The following is a 24,178-nucleotide window of genomic DNA, read 5'->3' as shown; positions in this document are numbered from 1 at the left end:
AGTGCCATGCACACCTGCAATGTCATTTTTCAGCACTGTTTTATATGAAGGAATCCTTTGCTCAAAGTATGAGGAGTCGGAAGCCAAACTACAGTGTTTCAATGCAGGGATGATCCGATCCCTCTGCTGGATCAGCAATGACTCAGTCACAAGTTAGCAGAGCCTAGTAAAAAGATCAAGTCCATAATATGATGTTTTGGCGTCTCTTTTTTTCTGCACAATTTTAAAAGTTTTTGGAGAATTATACATATACTAGTTGCCCACAAGCCTGTGTTTGCATATATGCATTCTCTCTTCCAAGGTATCTGCTCTGAAATCATTTCTTTGGTCTGTTAATTTCCCCAGTGGGTTTTGTTTCTTTAGTATGGACAAAAAAATATTGCTTACAAAAATGTGTTACTTCACAAAAAATAATATTTTGGCTATGTTCAAGAAATAAATTATACTTGTGGTTTTGAAATAATCACAATGGTTGGGATTTTCAGAAGTTTCTACAGTTATGTCTACACTACAATTAGGCCCCCATGGATGGCGCATGGTGGTAGGGTGATAGACGGAACACATATCCCTATCATGGCACAAGACCACCTTGCCAACCAGTGCATAAATCGCACGGGGTACTTCTCAATGGTGCTGCAAGCACTGGTGGATCACAAGGGATGTTTCACTGACATCAACGTGGGATGGCAGGAAAGGTGCATGACACTCGCATCTTTAGGAACTCTGGGCTGTTTGAGCAGCTGCAAGAAAGGACTTATTTCCCAGACCAGAAAATTACTGTTGGGGATGTTGAAATGCCAACAGTTATCCTTAGAGACCCAGTCTACCCTTTGTTCCCATGGCTCATGAAGCCATACACGGGCAGTCTGGACAGTAGTAAGGAGTAGTTCAACTCTAGGCTGAGCAAGTGCAGAATGATGGTAGAATGTGCCTTCGGATGTTTAAAAACTCACTGGCGCTGTTTGCTGACTAAGTTAGACTTCATGCACCAAAATATTCCCATTGTTATTACTGCTTGCTGTGTGGTCCATAATATCTGTGAGAGTAAGGGGGAGACATTTATGGTGGGGTGGGAGGTTGAGGCAAATTGCCTGGCGGTCAATTTTGAACAGCCAGACCCCAGGTGATTAGAAGAGACAGGCAGGCGTGCTGCGCATCAGAGAGGTTCTGAAAACCAGTTTCATGACTGGCCAGGCTACGGTGTGACAGTTGTGTGTGTTTCCCCTTGATGCAAACCCGCCCCCTTTGTTGATTTTAATTCCCTGTAAGCCAACCACTCTTCCCCCTTCGATCATAGCTGGCAAAGGAAATAAAGTCACTATTGTTTTGAAAACATGCATTCTTTCTTTATTAATTAAAAAAAGGGAGATAACTGGGGCGGTGGGGGGAAGGGATAGTTCAACAGTGTCTGGGGTTTGTTCCTGCTTTGCGCAGGGGATTGGACTAGATGACCTTCTGAGGTTCCTTCCAACCTGATATTCTACAATGCTATGATAAGGTAGCCCAGGTGGGGTAGGGAAGGACAAGGCCATATTTCTTATTGTAGCCACACTACAAATCAAAACTGTTGGAATGTCAGCCTTCTGTTGCTTGGGCCATCCTCTGGAGTGGAGTGGCTGGGTGCCCAGACCCCTCTCCTCCCCCCCACAGGTTCTTGGTGATCTGGATAAGGACAATATGGAACTTGGGGAGGAGGGCAGGCAGTTGTACAGTGGATGCAGCAGTGGTCTGTGCTCTTGTTGGCTTTCCTACAGCTCCACCAGGTGCCTGAGCGTGTCCATTTGCTTCCCCATTAGCCTCAGCATTGCATCCTGCCTCTTCTCATCAGGCTCACTTAATGCTTTCCTGGATTCTGACACTGAATGCCTCCATGCATTCAGCTGTGCCCTATCAGTGCAGGAGGACTGCATGAGCTCAGAAAACTTGTCATCCTGAGTGTGGGTTTTTTGCCTTCTAATCTGCAATAACCTCAGGGACGAAGATGATAGAGGGAGCATAGAAATATTTGCACCTGCAGGGGGATAAAAGGGGTGAGTAAAATTTAAGATGATACATTTCTGAAAACAAAAGGGAGACTCTTTCACAGTGAATCAAGCAATTCACAGCAGACAGCACATGTGCTTTTAGGTACAAGGTTGGATTTTACCTTTTATATTGAGTGCCTGCTGGTATTGTAACATGTCACACACAGCTGGGCAACGGAATTAAGTTTCCAGGCAGCCATGGTCAGCCAAAGGCTACGCGGGTTTGGCTTCTAACACCTTAATAATATGTGGGAATGTTTTCAAACTGCAGCACTCTCCTTTCCCATAGCAAGCAATGCAATTTGGGTTTGCCATTTAAAAGGAGGGGCTGCAGTTTTTGGATGGATATGCAGCACACTCCTCTCCCCACCTCTCCAAATGGCTATTTGGGGTGATCCCTTCACCCCTCTCCCCGCCTTGTGGCTATTCTCAGGGATAATCCCTTTTAGCCAAGCACAAACAACCCAGCATGAATGGGGTTCTTTATTGTTCCCTTACAAAAATTCCCCTATTTCAACCAGGTGACCATGGATAATATCACTCTCCTGAGGCTAACACAGAAAGATATAGACCGAATGTTGTTTGAATGTGACCAAAACCCAGGACCATTTACTACCATGCTTTGTGCTGCAATGATTCCAGACTACTTGCTACTGGCTTGGCATGGTAAAGTGTCCTACCGTGGAGGACAAAATAAGGCAGTCCTCCCCAGAAACCTTCTGCAAAGGCTTTCAGAGTACCTCCAGGAGAACTTCGTGGAGATGTCCCTGGAGGATTCTGGCTCCATCTCCAGACACGTTAACAGACTTTTCCAGTACCTGTACTGGCCGCGAATGCGTCCCAAGTTTTCAGGCCAAATCAAACATTTAAACACTGTTGCTTTAAAACCCTGTACTGTAGTTACAAATGTGCACTCACCAGAGGTGCCTTCGCCGCTTCCCGGGTCGGGGATCCCGCCTTGGGAAAGTATTGGCTAAAAGGTGATGAAAAGGTCCTGGCTGCTGGGGAGAACGGATTCACCGCTTGCCTGCTGCGCATTCTCCTTCTCCTCCTCCTCTTTCTCATCCGCAAAGTCCTCCTCCATGTTGTGTGAGACTCCCCCCTGGTAGGTGTCCACGGGCAGCGGTGGGGTAGTGGTAGGGTCTCCCCCCAGAATGCCATGAAGCTGATCATAGAAGTGGCATGTATGGGGCTCTGACGCAGAGTGACCATTTGCCTCCTTTGTCTTTTGGTAGGCTTGCCTGAGCACCTTGACTTTCACGCAGCACTGCTGTGTGTCCCTGTTGTAGCCTCTGTCCATCATGCCCTGTGCGATTTTGACATATATATTAGCGTTTCTTCTTTTTGATTGGAGTTCTGCCTGCACAGATTCTTTTCCCCATACAGCAATCAGATCCAGTGTCTCCTATTCGCTCCATGCTGGAGCTCATTTGCAATTCTGGGGGGGACTGCATAGTGACCTGTGCTGCTGAGCTCTCCATGCTGACCAAACAGGAAATGAAATTCAAAAGTTCCTTGGGCTTTTCCTGTGTACCTGGCTAGTGCATTGGAGTTGAAAGTGCTGTCCAGAGCGGTCACGTTGGAGCACTCTGGGATAGCTCCCAGAGGCCAATATCGTCGATTTGCGTCCATACTACCCCAAATTCAACCCAGCAAGGTCGATTTTAGCGCTACTCCCCTCGCCGGTGCAGAGTACAGAAGTCGATTTTAAGAGTCCTTTAGGTCAACAGAACGAGGTGCTTGTGTAGACATATTCATTATAAAATCGATCTAATGCGGCTAAATTCGACCTAACCCTGTAGAGTAGACCAGGACTTAGACTCTCCTATAGTCTTTAAGATGACCTGCTAACTCATGTGAAAACTGCATCTGTCTTGTCTTCACTAGGATTCTACCTCAGGTTAGCTAGTTTAAGAACACCTCTTTTTTTTTTCCATAGAAGACAAGATCTAAGGAAACGGAAGAGGTAGTATCATAATATTATAATGTAGTAGCGTAATACTATACTTCATTACTCTCTTCAGCTCATTCCATCTCATAGTGCCTGAAGTTTCTGGTAGATTTTGTTTTATACCATTCAGCTGCAATTTCCCTCCCTTTAGTTTCTGTGTATTATTATACTTGAAATTTTTCTGATCTTTCTATATGCTAGATTTCCAGTTCCAGATATTTCTTTGTAACTCTCATGTGGCATAGACTGTTCAGATATTAGCTGTTGGTCTTCAACATATTAGCTGGAGCAATGAGGCAATAAAAAGAGAGGGGGAGGGTGTTTGAAAATTATAGGAAGAGTAAATAGAACAATTTCTGACTCCACAGTAAAATTTTTCTCTAGACAGCTGTCAGACTTTTAAGTCTTCTACCATTCATTCAAAAGGCTTGACAATCAGGGTTTGATTTAGATTTACAGTTCAGTGATGTTTGTCCTATCTGAAACCTAGTGCAGCAACTTTGCCCTGTAATTATGTTCTGTTTGATCTTCTGCTACAGGAGTCTGGAGAGTTTGGGGGGGTTAAATTTATGTTTGTGTTCTTTATTGAAACTGACTGTCTTGGGGGAAAAAATGCCTTATTCATGTCTGCAAGCATTGTAGGACATTTGTAAGCGTTTTAAGACATTTCACCTGTTATTGAGTATCTTCCAAGGGAAAAAAAAGTTTAGCTGTACAAATCAAAAGAGAAGATACTGATCAATGTTCTTAATTTTGCTTTGTATACTATTAAATTATCAATTGTTATTAATCAATATCATAGAAATGCTGTAACCAAACAATTGGAATAATTAAGGTGCATATTTGTCACACTGACATTCTACAACAAATTGTTCAGCTGGATATATAAAAAGTAGCCTTAGGCTATTCTAGCTAATATTACTTTACTTCAGTGTTTCTCCTTTTTGGCAAGAAGAAATCTGTTTATGGTAAAGAATTTTGAGGGGTTTTTTGCTTGTTTCCACAACACTGAGAATGTGATTTGTAGCTTCCTCAGCCTGGGAGACAGGACAAAACAGGAAAGTTGTCAGTAAGACCATCAAACTACAGAACAGTCATTACAACAGATGGAGCGGTGGTGCTTCAGGCAACATCATTCAACATCCTGTATGTTAGTCTTAAGTACTAAATGAAAAAGTAAAAAGTGTTGAGACAAAGATGTGGAATATCTCTGACAGCTGGAATCCTTGAAAATAAAAATGAGACATTTGTCATTTAACTTCCCGTTACAATGTTCTATATGATATCCTTAATCAGCCCTAATGTATTAATTCACACGACATATGTATAATTGAATATATAATACAATTGCCTTTTCATCCAAATCCTTCGAGTTTTTTACTTCCCTATTACTACTGGCAATTCTACTTTCCTACCAATTTCTCAGGCTTGAAATTCTGTCATTATTTTTGCCTCCTGCCTACCTACTAACCTACACATTTATTTCAAGAATGTGACTCCTCCCTGAAAAGAAAAAAATGATAAATTAAATTAGTTCTATATTTAAAATAAATAGAGAAATGTTAATATGATGCATGCTAAACTTCATTAGTAAATCACTCTGATTTCATTACATCCTCTACGTTCCTTCATTGGAACTGTTTAAATTGTAAGCTCTTCATGATAGGGACCATGTTCTCATATACCTCTGGAAAACCACTTGCCTGTATAAATAAAAATAATGAAAAATATTTTCCCTAAATTTTAAAAGCTAACAAATCAGCCATATGTGACATTTCACTGTAACTAAATAAACAGCTGTAACAGTAAGAGATTAGCTCTTTAAATGGTCAAATAAAACAATATAATAATAATATAAGCATTCATGTAATGTTTTTCACCCCTAGATTCTCAATGCTTTTTATAAAGATTTATAAATATAATTTGTCTCAGCTTTACAGATGGGGAAATTGAACTGTAGACAGGTTATATGACATAAATAGGATTGCCTTTACTTGACTTAAATTAATATATAAGAGCCTGAATTTGTGGGATAAGGAACAAAATAGCCCTAATTTTGTTTTGTTTAACTTGGCCTATTAAATAGCTGTCCCCTATCTAATAGGTCTTTTTTTGCATATTTTGTGCTGTATTGGAAGTGTCTTTGATCAAATAACTTTTAGTTTATTAATTCTTATGACATTTGAAACTAAATTATCACATTGATACAAAAAGTTGACATATTTTAATGAAAACGAATTCCCATTATGAATTTGGGAAATTTTAAGACTAAAATTAGTCATCACTATGCAAGGTAAACATAGAATCATAGAAATGTTGGGCTAGAAGGTACATGAAGAAGTCCTCAAGTCCAGCCTTTTGCTCTGAGGCAGGATCAAGTAAACCTAGACCATCCCTGAAAGCTGTTTGTCCAACCTGTTCTTAAAAACCTCCCATGATGGGGATTCCACAACCTCGCATGGAAGCCTGTTCCAGACCTTAATTATCCTTATGAAGTTTTTCCTAACATCTAATTTAAATCTCTCTTGTTACAGATTAAGCCCATTGCCATTGCCTTCAGTGGGCATGGGGAGCAATTGATTACAATCCTCTTTAAAACACCCTTTTACATATTTGAAGACTGTAAGCGGATCCCTCCCTCATTCTTTTTTTTCTCAGGTTAAATATGACTGTTTTTAACCTTTCCTCATAAGTCAGATTTTCTAAACCCTTTATCATATTTGTTACTCTCCTATGCTCTCCCCAGTTTGTCCACTTCTTTCCTAAAATGTGCTGCCCAGAATTGGACACATTACTATTGCTGAGGCTTCACCTGTGCTGAAAAGAGCAGGAGAGTTACCTCCTATGTCTTACATACAATGCTTCTGTTAATACTCCCCAAAAAGATATTAGCCTTCACAATTCTATCACATTGTTGACTCATATTCAATTTGTGATGCATTGTAACACCCAGATCTTTTTCAGCAGAACTACCACCTCGCCTGTTTTTCCCCATTTTGTAGTTGTGCATTTGATTTTTTCTTCCTAAGTAAAATACTCTGCACTTATCTTTACTGAATTTTATCTTGCTGATTTCAGATCAATTTCACAATTTATTAAGGTTGTTTTGAATTCTAATTCTGTCCTCCAAAGTGCCTACAACCCCTCTCAGCTTAGTTCCTTGTGCAGATTTTATAAGCGTATTCTCCACCCCATTATCCAAGTCATTATGAAAATATTGAATAGTACTGGACTCAAGATTGACCTCTCACTAGATAGTTCCTCACGGTTTGACAGTGAACCACTGAAAGCCACTCTGAATAAAAGCATAAGAATGGGCATGCTGGCCAATGTTCTGTTGAGCCCAGTATCCTGTCTTCTGACAGTGGCCAGTGCCAGATGCTTCAGAGGGAATGAACAGAACAGGTCAATTTATCAAGTGATCCATCCCCTGTCATCTAGTCCCAGCTTCTAGCAGTCAAAGGTTTAGGGATACCCAGAGCGTGAGGTTTTGCCCCGACCCTGTTGACTAATAGCTATTGTTGGACCTATCCTCTATGAACTTATGTAATTATTTTTTGAACCCAGTTATACTTTTGCCCTTCACAACATCCTATGGCAGTGGTTGACTGTGTAGTGTGTGAAGTACTTCCTTTTGTTTGTTTTAAACCTGCTGCCTATTAATTTTATTAGGTGACCACTGGTACTTGTGTTATGCGAAGGAGTAAATAACACTTCCTTATTAACTTTCTCCACACCATTCATGATTTTATAGACCTCTATCATATCTCCCCTTTAGTTGTCTGTTTTATGAGATATCTCCTCAAATGGAAACTGTTCCATACGCCTAATATTTTTTGTTGCCCTTCCTTGCACCTTTTCAAATTCTAATATATCTTTTTTGATGTGAGGCAACTAGAACTGCACCCAGTATTCGAGGTGTCGGCATACCCTGGATTCATATAGTGGCATTATTTTCTGTCTTATTATCTATCCCTTTGCTAATGGCTCCTAACATTGTTAGCTTTTTTGACAGCTGTTGCCCATTAAGCAACTGTTGTCCAGAACTATCCACAATAATGCCAACATCTCCTTCTTGAGTGGTAACAGCTAATTTAGATCCCATCATTTTTATATATAGTTGGGATTACGTTTTCCAGTGTGCATGTTTGGATTTATCGACTTTGAATTTCATCTGCCATTTTGTTGCCCAGTGACCTAGTTTTGTGACATCTCTTTATAACTCTTCAAAGTCAGCTTTCATCTTAACTATCTTGAGTATCATTTGCAAATTTTGCCACCTCCCTGTTGAACAGCACTGGTCTCAGCACAGATCTTTGAGGGATCCCACTATTTACTCCTTTCCATTGCACAAACTGACCACTTATTCCTACTCTGTTTTCTTGTCTTCCTTGAGTGCTCCATTAGCACCTCAATCTTCCAGTGTCCCCTCTGGGTGTTTGGCAGGCTTCCTGCTTCTGATATACTTCAATTTTTCTTTTAGTTTTTTTGTCTTTTGGTAGTTGCTTTTCAAATTCTTCTTTGGCCTGCTTATACTTGCTTTTATACTTGACTTGCCAGAGTTTGTTCCTTTCTATTTTCCTCAGTAGGATTTGATTTCCAATTTTTAAAAGATATATTTTTGTCTCTATTTGCCTCTTTTACTCTGTAGTTTAGCCATGGTGGCTTGTTTGTTTGTTTGTTCTCTTACTGTTTTAATTTGGGGTATACATGTAGTTTGAACTTTTATTATAGTGTTTTTTAAAAAGTTTCCTGGCAGCTTGCAGGCATTTCACTTTTGTGACTGTTCCCTTTAATTTCTGTTTATCTATCCTCATTTTAGCATAGTTCTTTTTGAAGTTCAGTGCTATTGTGATAGGTTTCTTTGGTAATTTCCCCTCACAAGGATGTTGGTTGCTATTACAGGCAGTTCAGCTATATTCGTTTTTGGACCAGATCATGTGTACTGCTTAGGACTAAATCAGGAATTGCCTCTCCCTTTGTGAGTTTCAGGACTAGGTGCTCCAAGAAGCAGTCATTAATGGTATCTAGAAATTTTATCTCTGCATCTCATCCTGAGGTGACATGTAACCTGTCAATATGGGGATAGTTGAAGTCCCCCTTATTATTGGGGTTTTTGTAGCCTGTCTAATCTACCTGAGAATTTCACAGTCGCCATCACCATCCTGGTCAGATAGTTGGTAGAATATTCCTACTGCTATACACTTGTCCTTCAAGCACAGAATTTATGTCTATAGAAGTGCTACGGTAATGTCTATGGCTTTCAACCAATTGTGCACCCACCTTCTAGTAATTCCATCTAGACCATATTTCCCTAGTTTATTTAAAAGAATGTCATGTAGGGCTGTGTTGAAAGCTTTACTAAAATCAAGATATATCATGTCTACTCCTTCCTCCATGACCAGGCCAGCAAACCTGTTAAAGAAGGAAATTAGGTTGGTTTGGCATGATTTGTTCATGACAAATCCATGCTGGCTATTCCTTATAACCCTATTATCCTCTAAGTGCTTACAAATTGATGGTTTAATAATTGGTTTCAGTCTCTTACCAGGTATCGCAGTTAGGCTGACTGGTCTATAATTCCACGGGTTCTCTTTGTCCCCTTTTTTAAAAACAGGTATTATGTTTGCCCTTCTCCAGTTCTCTTGGATGCATCATCCAGGAGTTCTCAAAAATCATTGCTAACGATTCCAAGATTGCTTTAGCTAGTTCCTTAAGTACTCTAGAATGAATTTCATCATGCCCTGCCAACTTGAATATAACTAATTTATCAAAATATTCTTTAAGCTGTTCTTTCTCTATTTTGGCTTGTGTTCCTTCCGTCTTGTTAATATTTATTGTGTTGATTATCTGCTCTCCATTAACCTTTTTAGTGAAGACTGAAGCAAAACAGACAATAAACAATGCAGATTTCTTGATTTCATCAGTTATTAGCTCTCCCTTTCCCACTAAGTAGAGGACCTACACTTTCCTTCATGTCTTTTGCTTCTAATGTTTTTAAATAACTTGTTCTTATAGCGTTTTAAGTCCCTTGCTAGGTGTAACTCCTTTTGTGGTTTAGCCTTTCTGATTTTATCCCTATAAGCTTGCAGCGCAGGAATCAAAGTATCCATGAATGTGATGAGTTATAGAGTCATTCCAAATGAGTGTCAATAAAACATGTATTCCATAACATACCATCATGTATTCTGATATTATTAAATATATTGTGCAGAAAATCTCCTTTAGGACTGTTTTAGAGAGTTAAAAAAAAGTAAGGACGCTTTCATATACCTTCACCTAAAACCAGGGTGTCTTTATATCATGAGTAAAGATGTACAGGGCTGGGAAGGAAAGAAACTTACCTGTTTGTAGCTAAAAAATGTTAGAAACCTCTAACAGTGACCTAGAATTAGAATTTTTATTCATACTACAACAGGATTTTAAATTAGCGCGCGCATGTATGTGTATATATCAGCATAAATTAGCTGAATTATAGAGTATCAATAATGAGAGCAAAAATATCACAGTTGATCTGCTTCTTAGTAAAGAGTTATGCAGAAGTACTGTACCAGTTCAATTTGTTACCCTCTTTGCTCCTGCCTTGATCATTTTAGTTATAAGGTATGTCATCTGGATACCTGTATTTCTCTTTTCTTTTCTTTTTTTGTTTTGTTTGTTTTTTTGTTTAGTTGAATTGCATTAACAGATTTTGTGTGATTTGTTCACTCTTTCTGGTGGGTTCTAAATACTGTAAGAGAACTTTTCTGATTACCCTGAAAGCTGAAATCTCTGCCCAGCAGCCAGCCGACTAGCCAGGTTAGATGCTAAGCAGATGCACAAGGCTGCTGTGGTGAAGGAATCATAGAATCATAGACTTTAAGGTCAGAAGGGACCATTATAATCATCTAGTCTGACCTCCTGCACAATGCAGGCCGCAGAATCTCACCCACCCACTCCTCTATCAAACCTGTGTCTGAGCCATTGAAGTCCTCAAATCATGGTTTAAAGACTTCATGGTGCAGAGAATCCTCCAGCAAGTGACCCGTGCCCCGCGCTGCAGAGGAAGGCGAAAACTCCCCAGGACTTCTGCCAATCTGCACTGGAGGAAAATTCCTTCGCGACCCCAAATATGGCAGTCAGCTAAACCCTGAGCATGTGGGCAAGACTCACCAGCCAGACACCCAGGAAAGAATTCTCTAGTAACTCAGATCCCACCCCATCTAATATCCCATCACAAGCCATTGGGCATATTTACAGCTAGTAGTCAAAGACTAATTAATTGCCAAAATTATGCTATCCAATTATACTATCCCCTCCATAAACTTATCAAGCTTAGTCTTGAAGCCAGATATGTCTTTTGCCCCCACTAGTCCCCTTGGAAGGCTGTCTGATAGCCAGTTTATATCTATTTGTTCTTGTGTCCACATTGGTACTGAGCAGCAAAGAATCCTGTGGCACCTTATAGCCAACAGACATTTTGGAGCATGAGCTTTCGTGAGTGAATACCCACTTCGTCAGATGCATTGGTACTGAGCTTAAATAATTCCTCTCACTCCCTGGTATTTATTCCTCTGATGTATTTATAGAGGGCAATCATATCTTCCCCTCAGCCTTCTTTTGGTTAGGCTAAACAAGCCAAGCTCTTTGAGTCTCCTTGCATATCACAGGTTTTCCATTCCTCGGATCATCCTAGTAGCCCTTCTCTGAACCTGTTCCAGTTTGAATTCATCCTTCTGAAACATGGGAGACCAGAACTGCACACAGTGTTCCAGATGAGGTCTCACCAGTGCCTTGTATAACGGTACTAACACCTCCTTATCTCTAATGGAAGTACCTCATCTGATGCATCCCAAGACTGCATTAGCTTTTTTCACGGCCATATCACGTTGTCGGCTCATAGTCATCCTGTGATCAACCAATACTCTGAGGTCCTTCTTCTCCTGTTACTTCCAACTGATGCCTCCCCGGCTTATAACAATAGTTCTTGTTATTAATCCCTAAATGCATGACCTTGCACTTTTCACTATTAAATTTCATCCTATTACTAGTACTCCAGTTTACAAGGTCATCCAGATCATGCACTACATGCATCTGATGAAGTGGTTATTCACCCACGAAAGCTCATGCTCCAAAACATCTGTTAGTTTATAAGGTGCCACAGGATTATTTGCTGCATCCAGATCTTCCTGTATGATATCCCGGACCTTCTCTGTATTGGCAATACCTCCCAGCTTTGTGTCATCCGCAAACTTTATTAGTGCATTCCCACTTTTTGTGCCAAGGTCAGTTATAAAAAGAGTGGCTACAAAACCTGGTCTAGTTTATTGGCTGAAGTAGGTGCTGCAGCCCCATCCCCCGCAGAACAGAAGACAAGAGGACCAAGTAGCAATGGAACCCCAAACCCTGTCTCTCCCCCAGAGCACCCATAGCCTAGTCTTTCCTTCCCCACACATGCTGCAATGCAGGAAGTCCAAATGGGTTTTTATACCAGGCAGGGAATAGATATTCCTTTTTACCTACAAGACATTCCACATCCAGCCCAGCCCATTTCATAGCCAGAGAAGCAGAACCTGAATTGTAATCTGTTTGTTTGTGTAGTATTCCTTATCTAGATAGTTAGGAATCCTCTGAAAGTTATTCTAATAAGCTAGATGAAAACCTTGTCTGTGTCTCTGAGACCTTGAAGTAAAAATATTATCCAAGTTATATCTGTTCTTATCGGTTTAATATCTGATATGTTCTTTCTTTGAGGACTGTATATTAAATTGATTTTTGAAACGGGGGGCCGCAATAGGAGCTTGCTCTGTCCACCCCGTGGATTGACCTGGTATTGCAGTACCTCCAGGACCGGGGGAAAAAAAACAATTTCCTTTGCAGTCAAGAACTGAGGCCTTGGCTACACTCACACTTTACAGCGCTGCAACTGGGGTGTGAAGAAACACCCCCCTGAGCGCTGCAAGATACAGCGCTGTAAAGTGTCAGTGTAATCAGGGCAGCAGCGCTGGGAGCGCGGCTCCCAGCGCTGCACGCTACACCCGTAAGGGATGTGGTTTACATGCAACGCTGGGAGAGCTCTCTCCCAGCGCTGCCGCTCTGACTACACTCACACTTCAAAGCGCTGCCGCGGCAGCGCTTTGAAATTCCAAATGTAGCCATACCCTGAGGATTGTTTTAAATAGTTGTTGATGGTGTGTGTATAAACTTTTTGGTAACAAAGCATTCACAAATCCTCAAACATGACTGTAAATCATACCATACAGTCTAGCTAAAAGACAGTTGTATTTGAACAGATTCTAAATGACAAGACCTTATTACTACCATAGAAGTTCCAATTAACATATCACAAAAGACTTTCACAGACATCTTTGATAGAGGAAGTAACTTCCCCCTCTTCACCGTGGCAGTCCCAGTAAAAAGATTGCCCTTTACAAAATTGTTTTAAAAAGTCCATTGAATAGGGCAAAAATGTATGTTATGCATTTTGTTTGCCAAACTGTGATGCCTTTACTTGTTAATTTTTCTTTGCACCATGTAGAAGTATTTCAACAGTACTACATTTCTATGCATTCCAGATGGACCCTAAGGCGGGATTTAATCCTGATATCACAGATGCACAATAATGAAAGGCAGTCAGGCCTCCCAGCTGTTCTCAAGGTGTTTGCTTGTTCATTTTGGCTGGAAATGAAAATGTATTGAGGGGCAGAGGGAGATGTGTAAACAACCTATTAAACCAGGTAACTAAATCTCTCAAAACACCAAGAACCAGTGAGCAGCAAAACTAGACAGGTGATATGGCTGCTTGAATAATCTTCTCAAAGGATTTAAATTTGACACCCAGAAAAAGATTGTTTTACTATGAATTTGGTTGTGCTTCTGCATGAATTTGGTTGTGCTTATCCAGTGTGTTTTCCATTTTGTTGTAGGACTGTACTTTGTGAAAAATATTAGTAGCCAGTATTACTGACCTCAAAAAATTGTGGGATCAAATCAGGCATGCTGGGCTGGATGCTTTGATCTTAACTGTGAATGCAAACTTCAGTTTGCATTGTCATTGGCAGAGAGAGAGATTATCTAGTTTAACAAGTCTTTTTCCGCTTCTAAACTTCATCTGCTGCATATTGGATATTATTCTGCAAACCTGTACTGAATTATCTGTGTAAAAAACCAAACATTCCACAACACCTGAAACAATCAGGATTGTTTGGCTTAGGCAGTCAGTTGTCTATCTTATTTCTTTTACTCTTGTCTTCTTTCCCACCTCCTATCTCTATTAATTTGTCTCATACACTTGTTTTATATTGTAAGCTGAGTCTGGAAGAGAGCTAATGTGCCAGTATTCAAAAAGGGCAAGCAGGATGGCCTGAGGGACAGTAGAACAGTTAGTTTGACATCAGCCCTAGGCAAAATAATGGACAAGCTGATATGGGATTCAGTTAATAAAGAGTTAAGGGATAGGAATATAATTAATGCCAGTTACGTGGTTTAAGGGAAAACAGCTCTTGCTAAACAAACATAATTTCATTGCTTGATGAAATTACAAGTTTTGTTGACAAAGGTATCTGCATGGATGTAATATACTTAGAATTTTGTAAAAATTTGACTGTTGCGTGACATTCTGATCAGAAAATTGGAACTATACAATCTCAGTATTACACACGGTAAATGGATTAAGAACTGGCTAACTGACCAGCCTTAAAAAGTAATTGTCTTTGGGGAATCATCACTGAATGGGGTTTCTAGTGGGTCCTACAGGGATCAGGACAGGCCTGATGCTATTCAACATTTTCATCGGTGATCTCAAAGAAAATATAAAATCATTGCTGATGAAATTTGGGATAATGCTCATGGTGGTGGAATGGTAAATAATGAGGACAGGAGAGTCATATAGATTGACCTGGATCATTTGGTAAGCTGGAACCACAAAAATGATTTGAGGGTGGAGAAAGTGACTTAACAGCAAGAGACTTAAATGATGAGAAGTTATATATCCAAAAGCTTTTCATAAGGTGTTTTGTCTGGTAATTCAGAAGACATGACAAGCCTGGAGACTGATATTAAATCACAAAGTATACTTTCACTTCACTTGTTTAGCAAAAAAAATTGTTTTCTATTTCAGAGGAAGAAGCTGATCCAAACAGCATAGTTACGGAATATTTACAGGAGAAGAAAAAGTATGAAGATCTGCGGAAGCAGCAGCCAAAGAAAGGGATATCTCGTGAAGAGCAGGTAGTTGCTTAAAATAATAAAACTGACACTAAGAAAATCTGTTTCACGGAAAACTCTGGAAAAGTTTCTTATCTCTTCAACTGTATTACACAAAATTTCACTCCAAGAGAAATTCTTAAAAAAAAAAAAAATAGGACTGAGTGGTCCCTTGTGTGGGTTATTCAGGCATAGGTGCTGGGAAAATCTGTGAAGTTTCCAGTCAGTTCTTCAGTTAGAACATCAGTATTTCTATACTTGAAAGTGCCATGAGTTTGCCCCAAAAAACTTCTGGAGAGAAGGGCTGTCCACACAGGCAACGAGGAGTCTCCGGTGGCACCTTAAGAAATAACAGATTTATTTGGGCATAAGCTTTCATGGGTAAAAAAACCCACTTCTTCAGATGCATAGAGTGAAAATTACAGATATTCTTGAATCTATAATTTTCACTCCATGCATCTGAAGAAGTGGGGGGGTTTACCCATGAAAGCTTAAGCCTAAATAAATCTGTTAGTCTTTAAGGTGCCATCGGAGACTCCTCATTGTTTTTGTGGCTACAGACTAACACAGCTACCCCTCTGATACTATCCACATAGAGTTGCTATTGTGTGGTGGCCATGACCTCCCATGCACTTCTGCAAATGTGCTTTGCTAAGTTTAAAATAGATGGGGCTTTTAAATAACAAAATTTGGAATATTTTAAAACGTGAAACTGTGAAGTAGAAAATTATGTGTCCTAAATGCATACATTACACCTTTTATAAATATATGTATTTGGATACAAAGGTTAGGGGTCTACTACAGACCACCTAACCAGGAAGAAGTGGATGAGGCTTTTTTTTAAAACAACTAACAAAATCATTCAAAACACAGAATTTGGTGTTGATGGAGGACCTCAGCTACCCAGACATATATTGGGAAAATAACACAGCAGGACGTAGATTATCCAACAAGTTATTGGAATGTATTGGATACAATTTTTTATTTAAGAATGTGGAGAAAGCTACAAGCGGGAGGTTGTTCTAAATTTGATTTTGATAAATAGGGAGGAACTGGTTGAGAATTTGAAAGTGGAAGGCAGCTTAGGTGAAAGTAATCATGAAATGGTTATGTTCATGATTCTAAGGAATGAAAGGAGGGAAAAACATCACAATAAAGATAATGGATTTCAAGAGGGCGGACTTTAGCAAACTCAGGGAGTTGGTAGGTAAGATACCATGGGAAGCAAGTCTAGGGAAAAACAGTTCAAGAGTTGGCAGTTTTTCTAAGGGTATGTCCAACTATGGGATTATTCCGATTTTACAGAAATCAATTTTTGGAAACAGATTGTATAAAGTCGAGTGCACGTGGCCACACTAAGCACGTTAATTAGGTGGTGTGCGTCCATGTACCGAGGCTAGCATCGACTTCTGGAGCGTTGCACTGTGAGTAGCTATCCCATAGTTCCTGCAGTCTCCCCCACCCATTGGAATTCTGGGTTGAGATCTCAGTGCCTGATAGGGCCAAAAATTTGTCATGGGTGGTTCTGGGTAAATGTCGTCCCTACGTGAAAGCAACGGCAGACAAACATTTCATACCCTTTTCCCTGGATTGTCCACGCAGACGCCATCACACCACAATCATGGAGCCTGTTCAGCCTTTTTTCACTGTCACCATATGTCCGCTGGATGCTGCTGACAAACGCGGTACTGCAGTGCTACACAGCAGCATCCCCTTACCTTTGCAAGTTAGCAAAGATGGTTACCAGACATGCTGTACCGTCTGCTGCCGTCATGGGTGCTCCTGGCTGGCCTCGGTGAGGTCGGTCGGGGGCGCCTGGACAAAAATGGGAATGACTCCCCAGGTCATTCTCTTCTTTAAGTTTTGTCTAATGGAGAGTCTGTCCTGCCTAGAATATCAGGCAAGCCTACTAAAGAACCAGAGAGGCAAACGGCCGCTCCAGGTCAGAGCCCCAGACATCTCGCAGAAATGATGAGCTGCGTGCCATTCTAGGGGGTGCCCCTGCAACAACCCCACCCATTGCTTCCCTCCTCCCCTATCCCTTCTGGGCTACCATGGCTGTTATTCCCCCATTTGTGTGATGAAGTAATAATGAATGTATGAATTTGAAACAATGGTGACTTTATTGCCTCTGCAAGCAGAGATCAAAGGGGGGAAGGCAGGATGGTTGGCTTACAGCGAAGTAGAGTGAACCACCATTCTGCACTTGCTCAGCCTATAGCTGAAAATGGGAATCTGTGATAAGCACTAGGATAGAAGCACAGGCAGGACTGAATCTCCATTTGTGTGGGGGCCTTTGGTTGACACTGGTAAAATACAAAATGTCGCAGGATATGTATGTTGGGGGACAGTTCTAAACAGCAACTTAATTTTTTTATTTGCAGCAAAATGTAGAGGTCTAAGTATCTGATTGTGAGCCCTGGTAGCACTACCATGCGGTGCTGCTGACTGGAACAGCATCCGGAGGCAGAAGCCTCCAGCTGGCATGATATTCCAGGCAGGACTGAATCTCCATTACACAAAACTTAAAGAAGAGAATGACCTGGAGTCATGCCCATTTTTGCCCAGGCGCCCCTGACCGACCTCACCAAGGCCAGCCAGGAGCACCCACAGGACGACGGTGACGGATACCAGTCATACTGTACTGTCTGCCGTCTGCAAGGCAAGGGGATGCTGCTGTGTAGCGCTGCAGCACAGCGTCTGCCAGCAGCATCCAGTAGACACGGTGACATTGAAAAAAGGCGAGAAACTGTTTTTTTCCCTTTGCTTTCATGGGGGCGGGGGGCGGGGCTGACGACATATATTCTGAACCACCCGCAACAATGTTTCTGACTCTTCAGGCATTGGGAGCTCAGCCCAGAATTCAAATGGTTTTCAGAGTGTGCTGGAACTGTGGGATAGCTACAGTCGTCAGTCACCCCTCCCTCTGTGAGCGTCCATTTGCTTCTTTGGTTTTCTGGTACGCTTGTCTCAGCTCCTTAAGTTTCACGCAGCACTGTGTTGAGTCCCTGTTGTGGCCTCTGTCCATCATGGCCTTGGAGATCTTTTCAAATGTTTTTGCATATTGTCTTTTGGAACAGAGTTCTGATAGAACAGATTCATGTCCCCATACAGAGATCAGATTCAGTATCTCCCGTACGGGCCATGCTGGAGTTCTTTTTTGATTCTGGGACTGCCTGGTCACCTGTGCTGATCAGCGCTCCACACTGGGCAAACAAGAAATAAAATTCAAAAGTTTGTGGGGCTTTTCCTATCTACCTGGCCAGTGCATCCGAGTTCAGATTGCTGTCCAGAACAGTCACAATGGTGTACTGTGGGATAGCTCCTGGAGGCCAATAGCGTCGAATTGCAGCCACACTAACCCTAAGTCAAAATGGCAATGTTGATTTCAGCACTTCCCCCCTCGTCAGAGAGGAGTACAGAAATCGATTTTAAGAGCCCTTTATGTCGACAAAAATGGCTTCGTTGTGTGGACGGGTGCAGGGTTAATTCGATTTAACACTGCTAAATTCAACATAAACTCGTAGTGTAGACCAGGCCTAAGAGATATTATTAAGGGCAAAAGAGCAAACTACCACACTGTGTAAGAAAGATAGGAAGTATGGAAAGAGACCACCCTAGCTTAACCAGGAGATCTTCAATTATCTGAAACTCAAAAAAGAGTCCTACAAAAAGTGGAAACTAGGTCAAATTACAAAGGATGAATATAAACAAATAACACAAGAATGTAGAAACAAAATTAGAAAGGCCAAGGCACAAATTGAGATTAAACTAGCTAAAGAAATAAAGGGTAACAAGAGAACATACATTAGAAGCAAGAGAAAGACCAAGGACAGGGTAGGCCAGTTACTCAGTGATGGGGGGGAAACAATAACAGAAAATGTGAAAGTGGCAGAAGTGCTAACTGACTTTTTTGTTTGTTTTTACCAAAAAGGTTAGTAGCGATTGTACGTCTAGTGAATGCCAGTGAAAATGAAGTAGGATCAGAGGCTAAAATAGGGAAAGAACAAGTTAAAAATTACTTAGACAAGTTAGATGTCTTCAAGTCATCAGGGTCTGATGAAATACGTCCTAGAATACTCAGGGAGATGATTGAGGAGATATCTGAGCTATTAGTGATTATCTTCAAAAAGTCATAGAAGACGGAACAGATTCCAGAGCACTGGAAAAGGGAAAATATGCCAATCTGTAAAAAGGGAAATAAGGACAACCTGGGGAATTACAGACCAGTCAGTCATCTTAACTTCAATACCTCCTGCCACACAGACACCTTTCCTTTCTTCAGATGCATGAAGTGATACAAGATGATAAGTTAACAAGTAATTGCATGGATTTGTCAAGAGCAAATTGTGTCAAACCAACCTGATGGCTTTCTTTGACAGGATAACAAGCCTTGTGGAGGGGGGGGAAGCAGTAGATATGCTGTCTTGACTCTGATGCTGTCTAGCATGACCTCATAAATAAACCAGATGGTGCTACTATAAGCTGGGTGCATAATTGGTTGGAAAACCATTCCCAGAGTGGAAGGGCATATCAAGTATGGTCCTGTGGGGATCAGTTCTTTGTTTGGTTCTGTTCAATATCTTCAATTATTTAGATAAAGGCATAGAGAGTACACTTATAAAGTTTGCAGATGATACCAAGCTGGGGGCGGGGGGGAGATTGCAAGTGCTTTGGAGGATAGGATTAAAATTCAAAATGATCTGGACAAACTGTAGAAATGGTCTGAAGCAAATAGGATGAAATTCAATAAGGACAAATACAAAGTATTCCACTTAGGAAGGAACAATCAGTTGCACACATACAAAATGGGAAATGACTGCCTAGGAAGGAATACTGCAGAAAAGGATCTGGGGGTCATAGTGGATCACAAGCTAAATATGAGTCAACACTGTTGCAAAAAAAGCAAATTTCATTCTTAGTTGTATTAGAAGGAGTGTTATAAGCAAAACACAAGAAGTAATTCTGCCGCTCTACTCTATGCTGATTAGGCCTCAACTGGAGTATTATGTCCTGTCTGGGTGCCACATTTCAGGAAAGATGTGGACAAACTGGAGAAAGTCCAGAGAAGAGCAACAAAAATAATTAAAGGTCTAGAAAACATGACCTCTTGAGAGAAGATTGAAAAAACTGGGTTTGTTTAGTCTGGAGATGAGAAGACTGAGAGAGGACATTATAACAGTTTTCAAATACATAAAAGGTTGTTACAAAGAGGAGGGAGAAAAATTGTTCTCCTTAACCTCTGAGGATGGGGCAAGAAGGGGCAGTTTAGGTTGGACATTAGGAAAAACTTCCTAACTGTTAGGGGGTCAAGCATTGGAATAAATTGCTTAGGGAGGTTGTGGAATCTCCATCATTGGAGATTTTTAATAGCAGGTTAGACAACATCTGTCAGGGATGGTCTAGATAATACTTAGGCCTGCCTTGAATGCAGGGGACTGGACTAGATGACCTCTTGATGTCCCTTCCAGTCCTATGATTCTATGAATATAAATGTTCTGCTACCGAAAGAGATTGGAAACTTGAAGTTTAATAACTTCATAGCAAGGAATGATGGAGCTTTTAGTTCATGAAGCTGATTTAGCTCTGAACTAAAAAGTTCATGGAAATGTTGTGGCTCCAAAGGCTATTAACTCTCAGTGAAAGAAATTAAAGCTCCATTGGCAAAGTGGATCATAATCAGCTGAGGTGAATACCTACAATACGATCATTGTCCTTGACTCTGCAGGAAGACAGGCAAGACACCAGGAACATAGTTTAACAAGGCCACAACTTTATTAAGTAACATATCTGGGAACTATCCAGCAATAACTTATCCAGTGTAGGTCATTCTTCCTTTGTAGAGTGTACTACCTGGAGGAGGACGGCCATCAGCCCCCCTCCAACCCACCTTCCGCCACACAGACACCTTTCCCTTCTGCTGGGTCCCAGTACTGCTATTGGGATGACACTGCCCTCATCAGAGGGTCAATGGGCTAGGGAAAGGGGATTGTTTCCTCACTGTACCACACATGAGGAGCCCCAGTCTCTTTGCTCATCTTCTTTATGAGATGTCTTATAGAATCATAGAAGATTAGTGTTGGAAGAGACCTCAGGAGGCCATCTAGTCCAACTCCCTGCTCAAAGCAGGACCAGCACCAACTAATCTTCTCCTAATCCACTTCTAACTCCAGTTTATGAGGGAGCCAGACCCCCAATTGAACCTGTACTGGATATCTGCTAATGCAACAAAATGAATTTTACAACCCTTAAAGTGGCCAGGGGTTTTCTTTCCCTTGCTCACAAAAATAAAGCCTCCACTGAGGGAGTGGGAGGAGGGAAGCAACTTGTTTGCATGCCTGGAGAAAGCTGTGAAGCTATTATGCTGTGCAAAATCTTTAGTTCTGAAATTTTTCTTCTCTCTCCCCTCCCACTTTTCTTAAACACAAAATATGGATGTTAAATGCAACCGCCTTTCCCAAACAAAAAACCAAACCAAACAAAAAAAAACTATTGTTAATTCTACACTAAAGCGGTGAAAGAACTCATAAGCTTCAAAAAGTTTTTTCTTTTTTACTTTTAGAACTAGATTTAAAAAATAAAAGCAGTCATACAGAGGTCTTTTACAAAACAAAATAACAGTTTTAAGTGACTGTGATTATGATATAATGTATCAGTACAGTTACAGCAGTGATACTCAGGCTGAGGCTTGCGAGCCGCAGGTGGCTCTTTAATGTGCCCCCTGCGGCTCTTTGCAGCATGTGCTAATAAAGCACTGTGTGATTTAGTTATTAACCTATCTAAGTTATTAACCAATTGTAGTTGGTAAAATAATAATACTTGGTCAGTTACGCTGCTCTGAGAATTTTTTGTGATATATATATCACAAAATATATATATATATATACACACACACACACACACAAAATATTTCCCCTCACATACTGTTACAATTTTTTGAAAATGTTAGTACAAAATAGGAACGGTTGTATCAGTGCAAAATATAGTATGTAAATGTCAACCAAATTACAACATCAAAGCCTGAATTATTTTTAATTTATTTGATTTCCTCACTAGAGAAAAATGACAAATCTCCACAGTATAATTGTCCTCAGTAGTCTGCGTTGTTTATTGATTATCTTACTCTTAGTAAGCAACTGATCCTTTAAATAAATATGCTTAAGGCATTGTAGATGACTGACCAAAGTTCATAACCTATAACAAATTCCTTACATTACTTCTAGGTATTAATATTTATAACTCTTACTAATATACTAATAGCAATATATAGTTTGTTTATATCCACTTTCATAAATTATCTGGAAGTTGTTCTTTGCAGGAGGATTATTAATTTATCATCTACTGTTTGTTAAAATGATAGGAAATGACCTTGAATGACCACATTAAAAGCCAATGGTTTCATTCAGTTTGTTACACCAGACCTTGCCTCCCAACACTTACATCTTATGGTCATGTCAAAAAGGCAACATGGTAATCACTGATGGGCAGGGCCGTCCTTAGGATTTATGGGGCCCTAGGCAGTATTATTAAACTGGTGCCCCTATGCCGGATGGCAGCCCAAGCTCACAGCCTAGTGGGGGAGGGAGAGGAGGGACTTGACAGCAAAGGATAATGAGATGCCCAGCCTGCCTCATGGTGGCGGAGAGTCACAGTTCCCTGCAGAGACTTCCATGCACTCTCCCTCATGCAGAATGGACATGAAGAAAGTACCTAATTAAAAGCACTAAAATTTGGGAATAAAAAATGTCAGTCACAGGTTTTTTGATATGCCCTGAAGTTTGTCAGAGATTTATTTGCAAAAACTTCATAGTAAGGGTGAGTCAGCTGTCCTGCTGAATACAACATTACATATAATGGAATACATGATGCAGCTCTTCTCTGTTTTACATTTTCTTCATCAGTATTTCTAAATTGAATTTATATTTTAAATGTACTCAAATCTTAAGACAGCATTCCAGATTACTACATATTTAACTCACTGAAACAAAGACATTCTTTTAAATTAATCAGAGAGGTTTAGTGTGTTCATAACAATGTTCATTGCTTTTAGAAAAAGGGAACAGTAATTTACTTTGTGTGATCTCCATAACAAGAGACATGGTTATGAAATTTCACCAACTTTAAAAAAATATGTTTCCAAAGATTTTAGGTATAACAAGGATTTTGTCTTACTAAGGTACTGATTTTGCTGGAGGGTTCTTTTAAAACTAGTTTGTCAGATAGTCAGAAGTGAAGAAAGGGAAACTCTTTGTCCAGCTATCTGGAAGGGAAGGACTGTTGTCCCTTTAAGGGCTCTCTTCAGTGGGGAGTGGGGGGAGAGGTGGTGAAGGGATGGACAGAAAGGACAGGAAGACTTGGAAGCACTTTTTTCTTTAACTATAGTAATTAAAATGTGTATTTTAGATAAGGGAGGTCTTTTGAAGGATTTATTTAAAAAACTATGTCTGAAGAGCCACACATTTAAGGCTAAAGATGATTGTGCATCTAAAACTCTATGCAAGCATTTTTTAGAAATGTGATTTTATAATCTTCACCAGCTCACTAATGAAATATTTTTAAAGCAAATTTTAAACAAAGGTCCTGTAGACTGACATGTTCTGTGTAAATATTACATTAATGCACAACTGTTTTTGTCAGTAAAGTCAGAAACTGACAGTATAAAAATTTATTTGGGCATAAGCTTTCGTGGACATCTGATGAAATGGGTTCTAGTCCACAAAAGCTTATGCCCAAATAATTTGTTAGTCTTTGGCCATGTCTACATCTAAAACTTTACAGCGCTGGTTGTTATAGCTGTATTAGTACAGCTGTATAGGGCCAGCGCTGCAGAGTGTCCACACTTACCGCTAGCAGCGCTGCAAGCGCTGCTAGATGTGGCCACACTGCAGCGCTGTTGGGAGTGATGCATTGTGGGCAGCTATCCCACAGGGCACCTCGTCCCAAAGCGGCGCTGGGGCTTGTGGGAAGGGGAAGGAAGTGTGATTGTCCTTCTGCTTCCTGTTCCTGTTCCAACGGCCAG

The 24,178-nt window shown here is 40.6% G+C and overlaps 1 protein-coding gene and 1 non-coding gene across 5 annotated transcripts in view; both read left to right on the top strand.

Moving 5' to 3' along the window:
• Positions 1 to 24,178, top strand: part of CWC27 (CWC27 spliceosome associated cyclophilin) — a 226,780-nt gene that overhangs the window by 169,417 nt on the left and 33,185 nt on the right. For all 4 annotated transcript variants that reach the window (XM_030567316.1, XM_030567317.1, XM_030567318.1 and 1 more), the window contains exon 12: positions 15,074 to 15,183. In XM_030567316.1, coding sequence (XP_030423176.1) covers positions 15,074 to 15,183 — 110 coding nt within the window. The remainder of the gene's footprint in view (positions 1 to 15,073; positions 15,184 to 24,178) is intronic.
• Positions 12,633 to 12,818, top strand: LOC115654104. The gene has a single exon (XR_004001094.1). It is a non-coding gene; the product is annotated as a U2 spliceosomal RNA (small nuclear RNA).

This window comes from Gopherus evgoodei, chromosome 6 (assembly GCF_007399415.2).
Source record: "Gopherus evgoodei ecotype Sinaloan lineage chromosome 6, rGopEvg1_v1.p, whole genome shotgun sequence".
Taxonomy (NCBI): Eukaryota; Metazoa; Chordata; order Testudines; family Testudinidae; genus Gopherus; species Gopherus evgoodei.
This window is presented reverse-complemented; position numbering and strand designations above follow the sequence as displayed.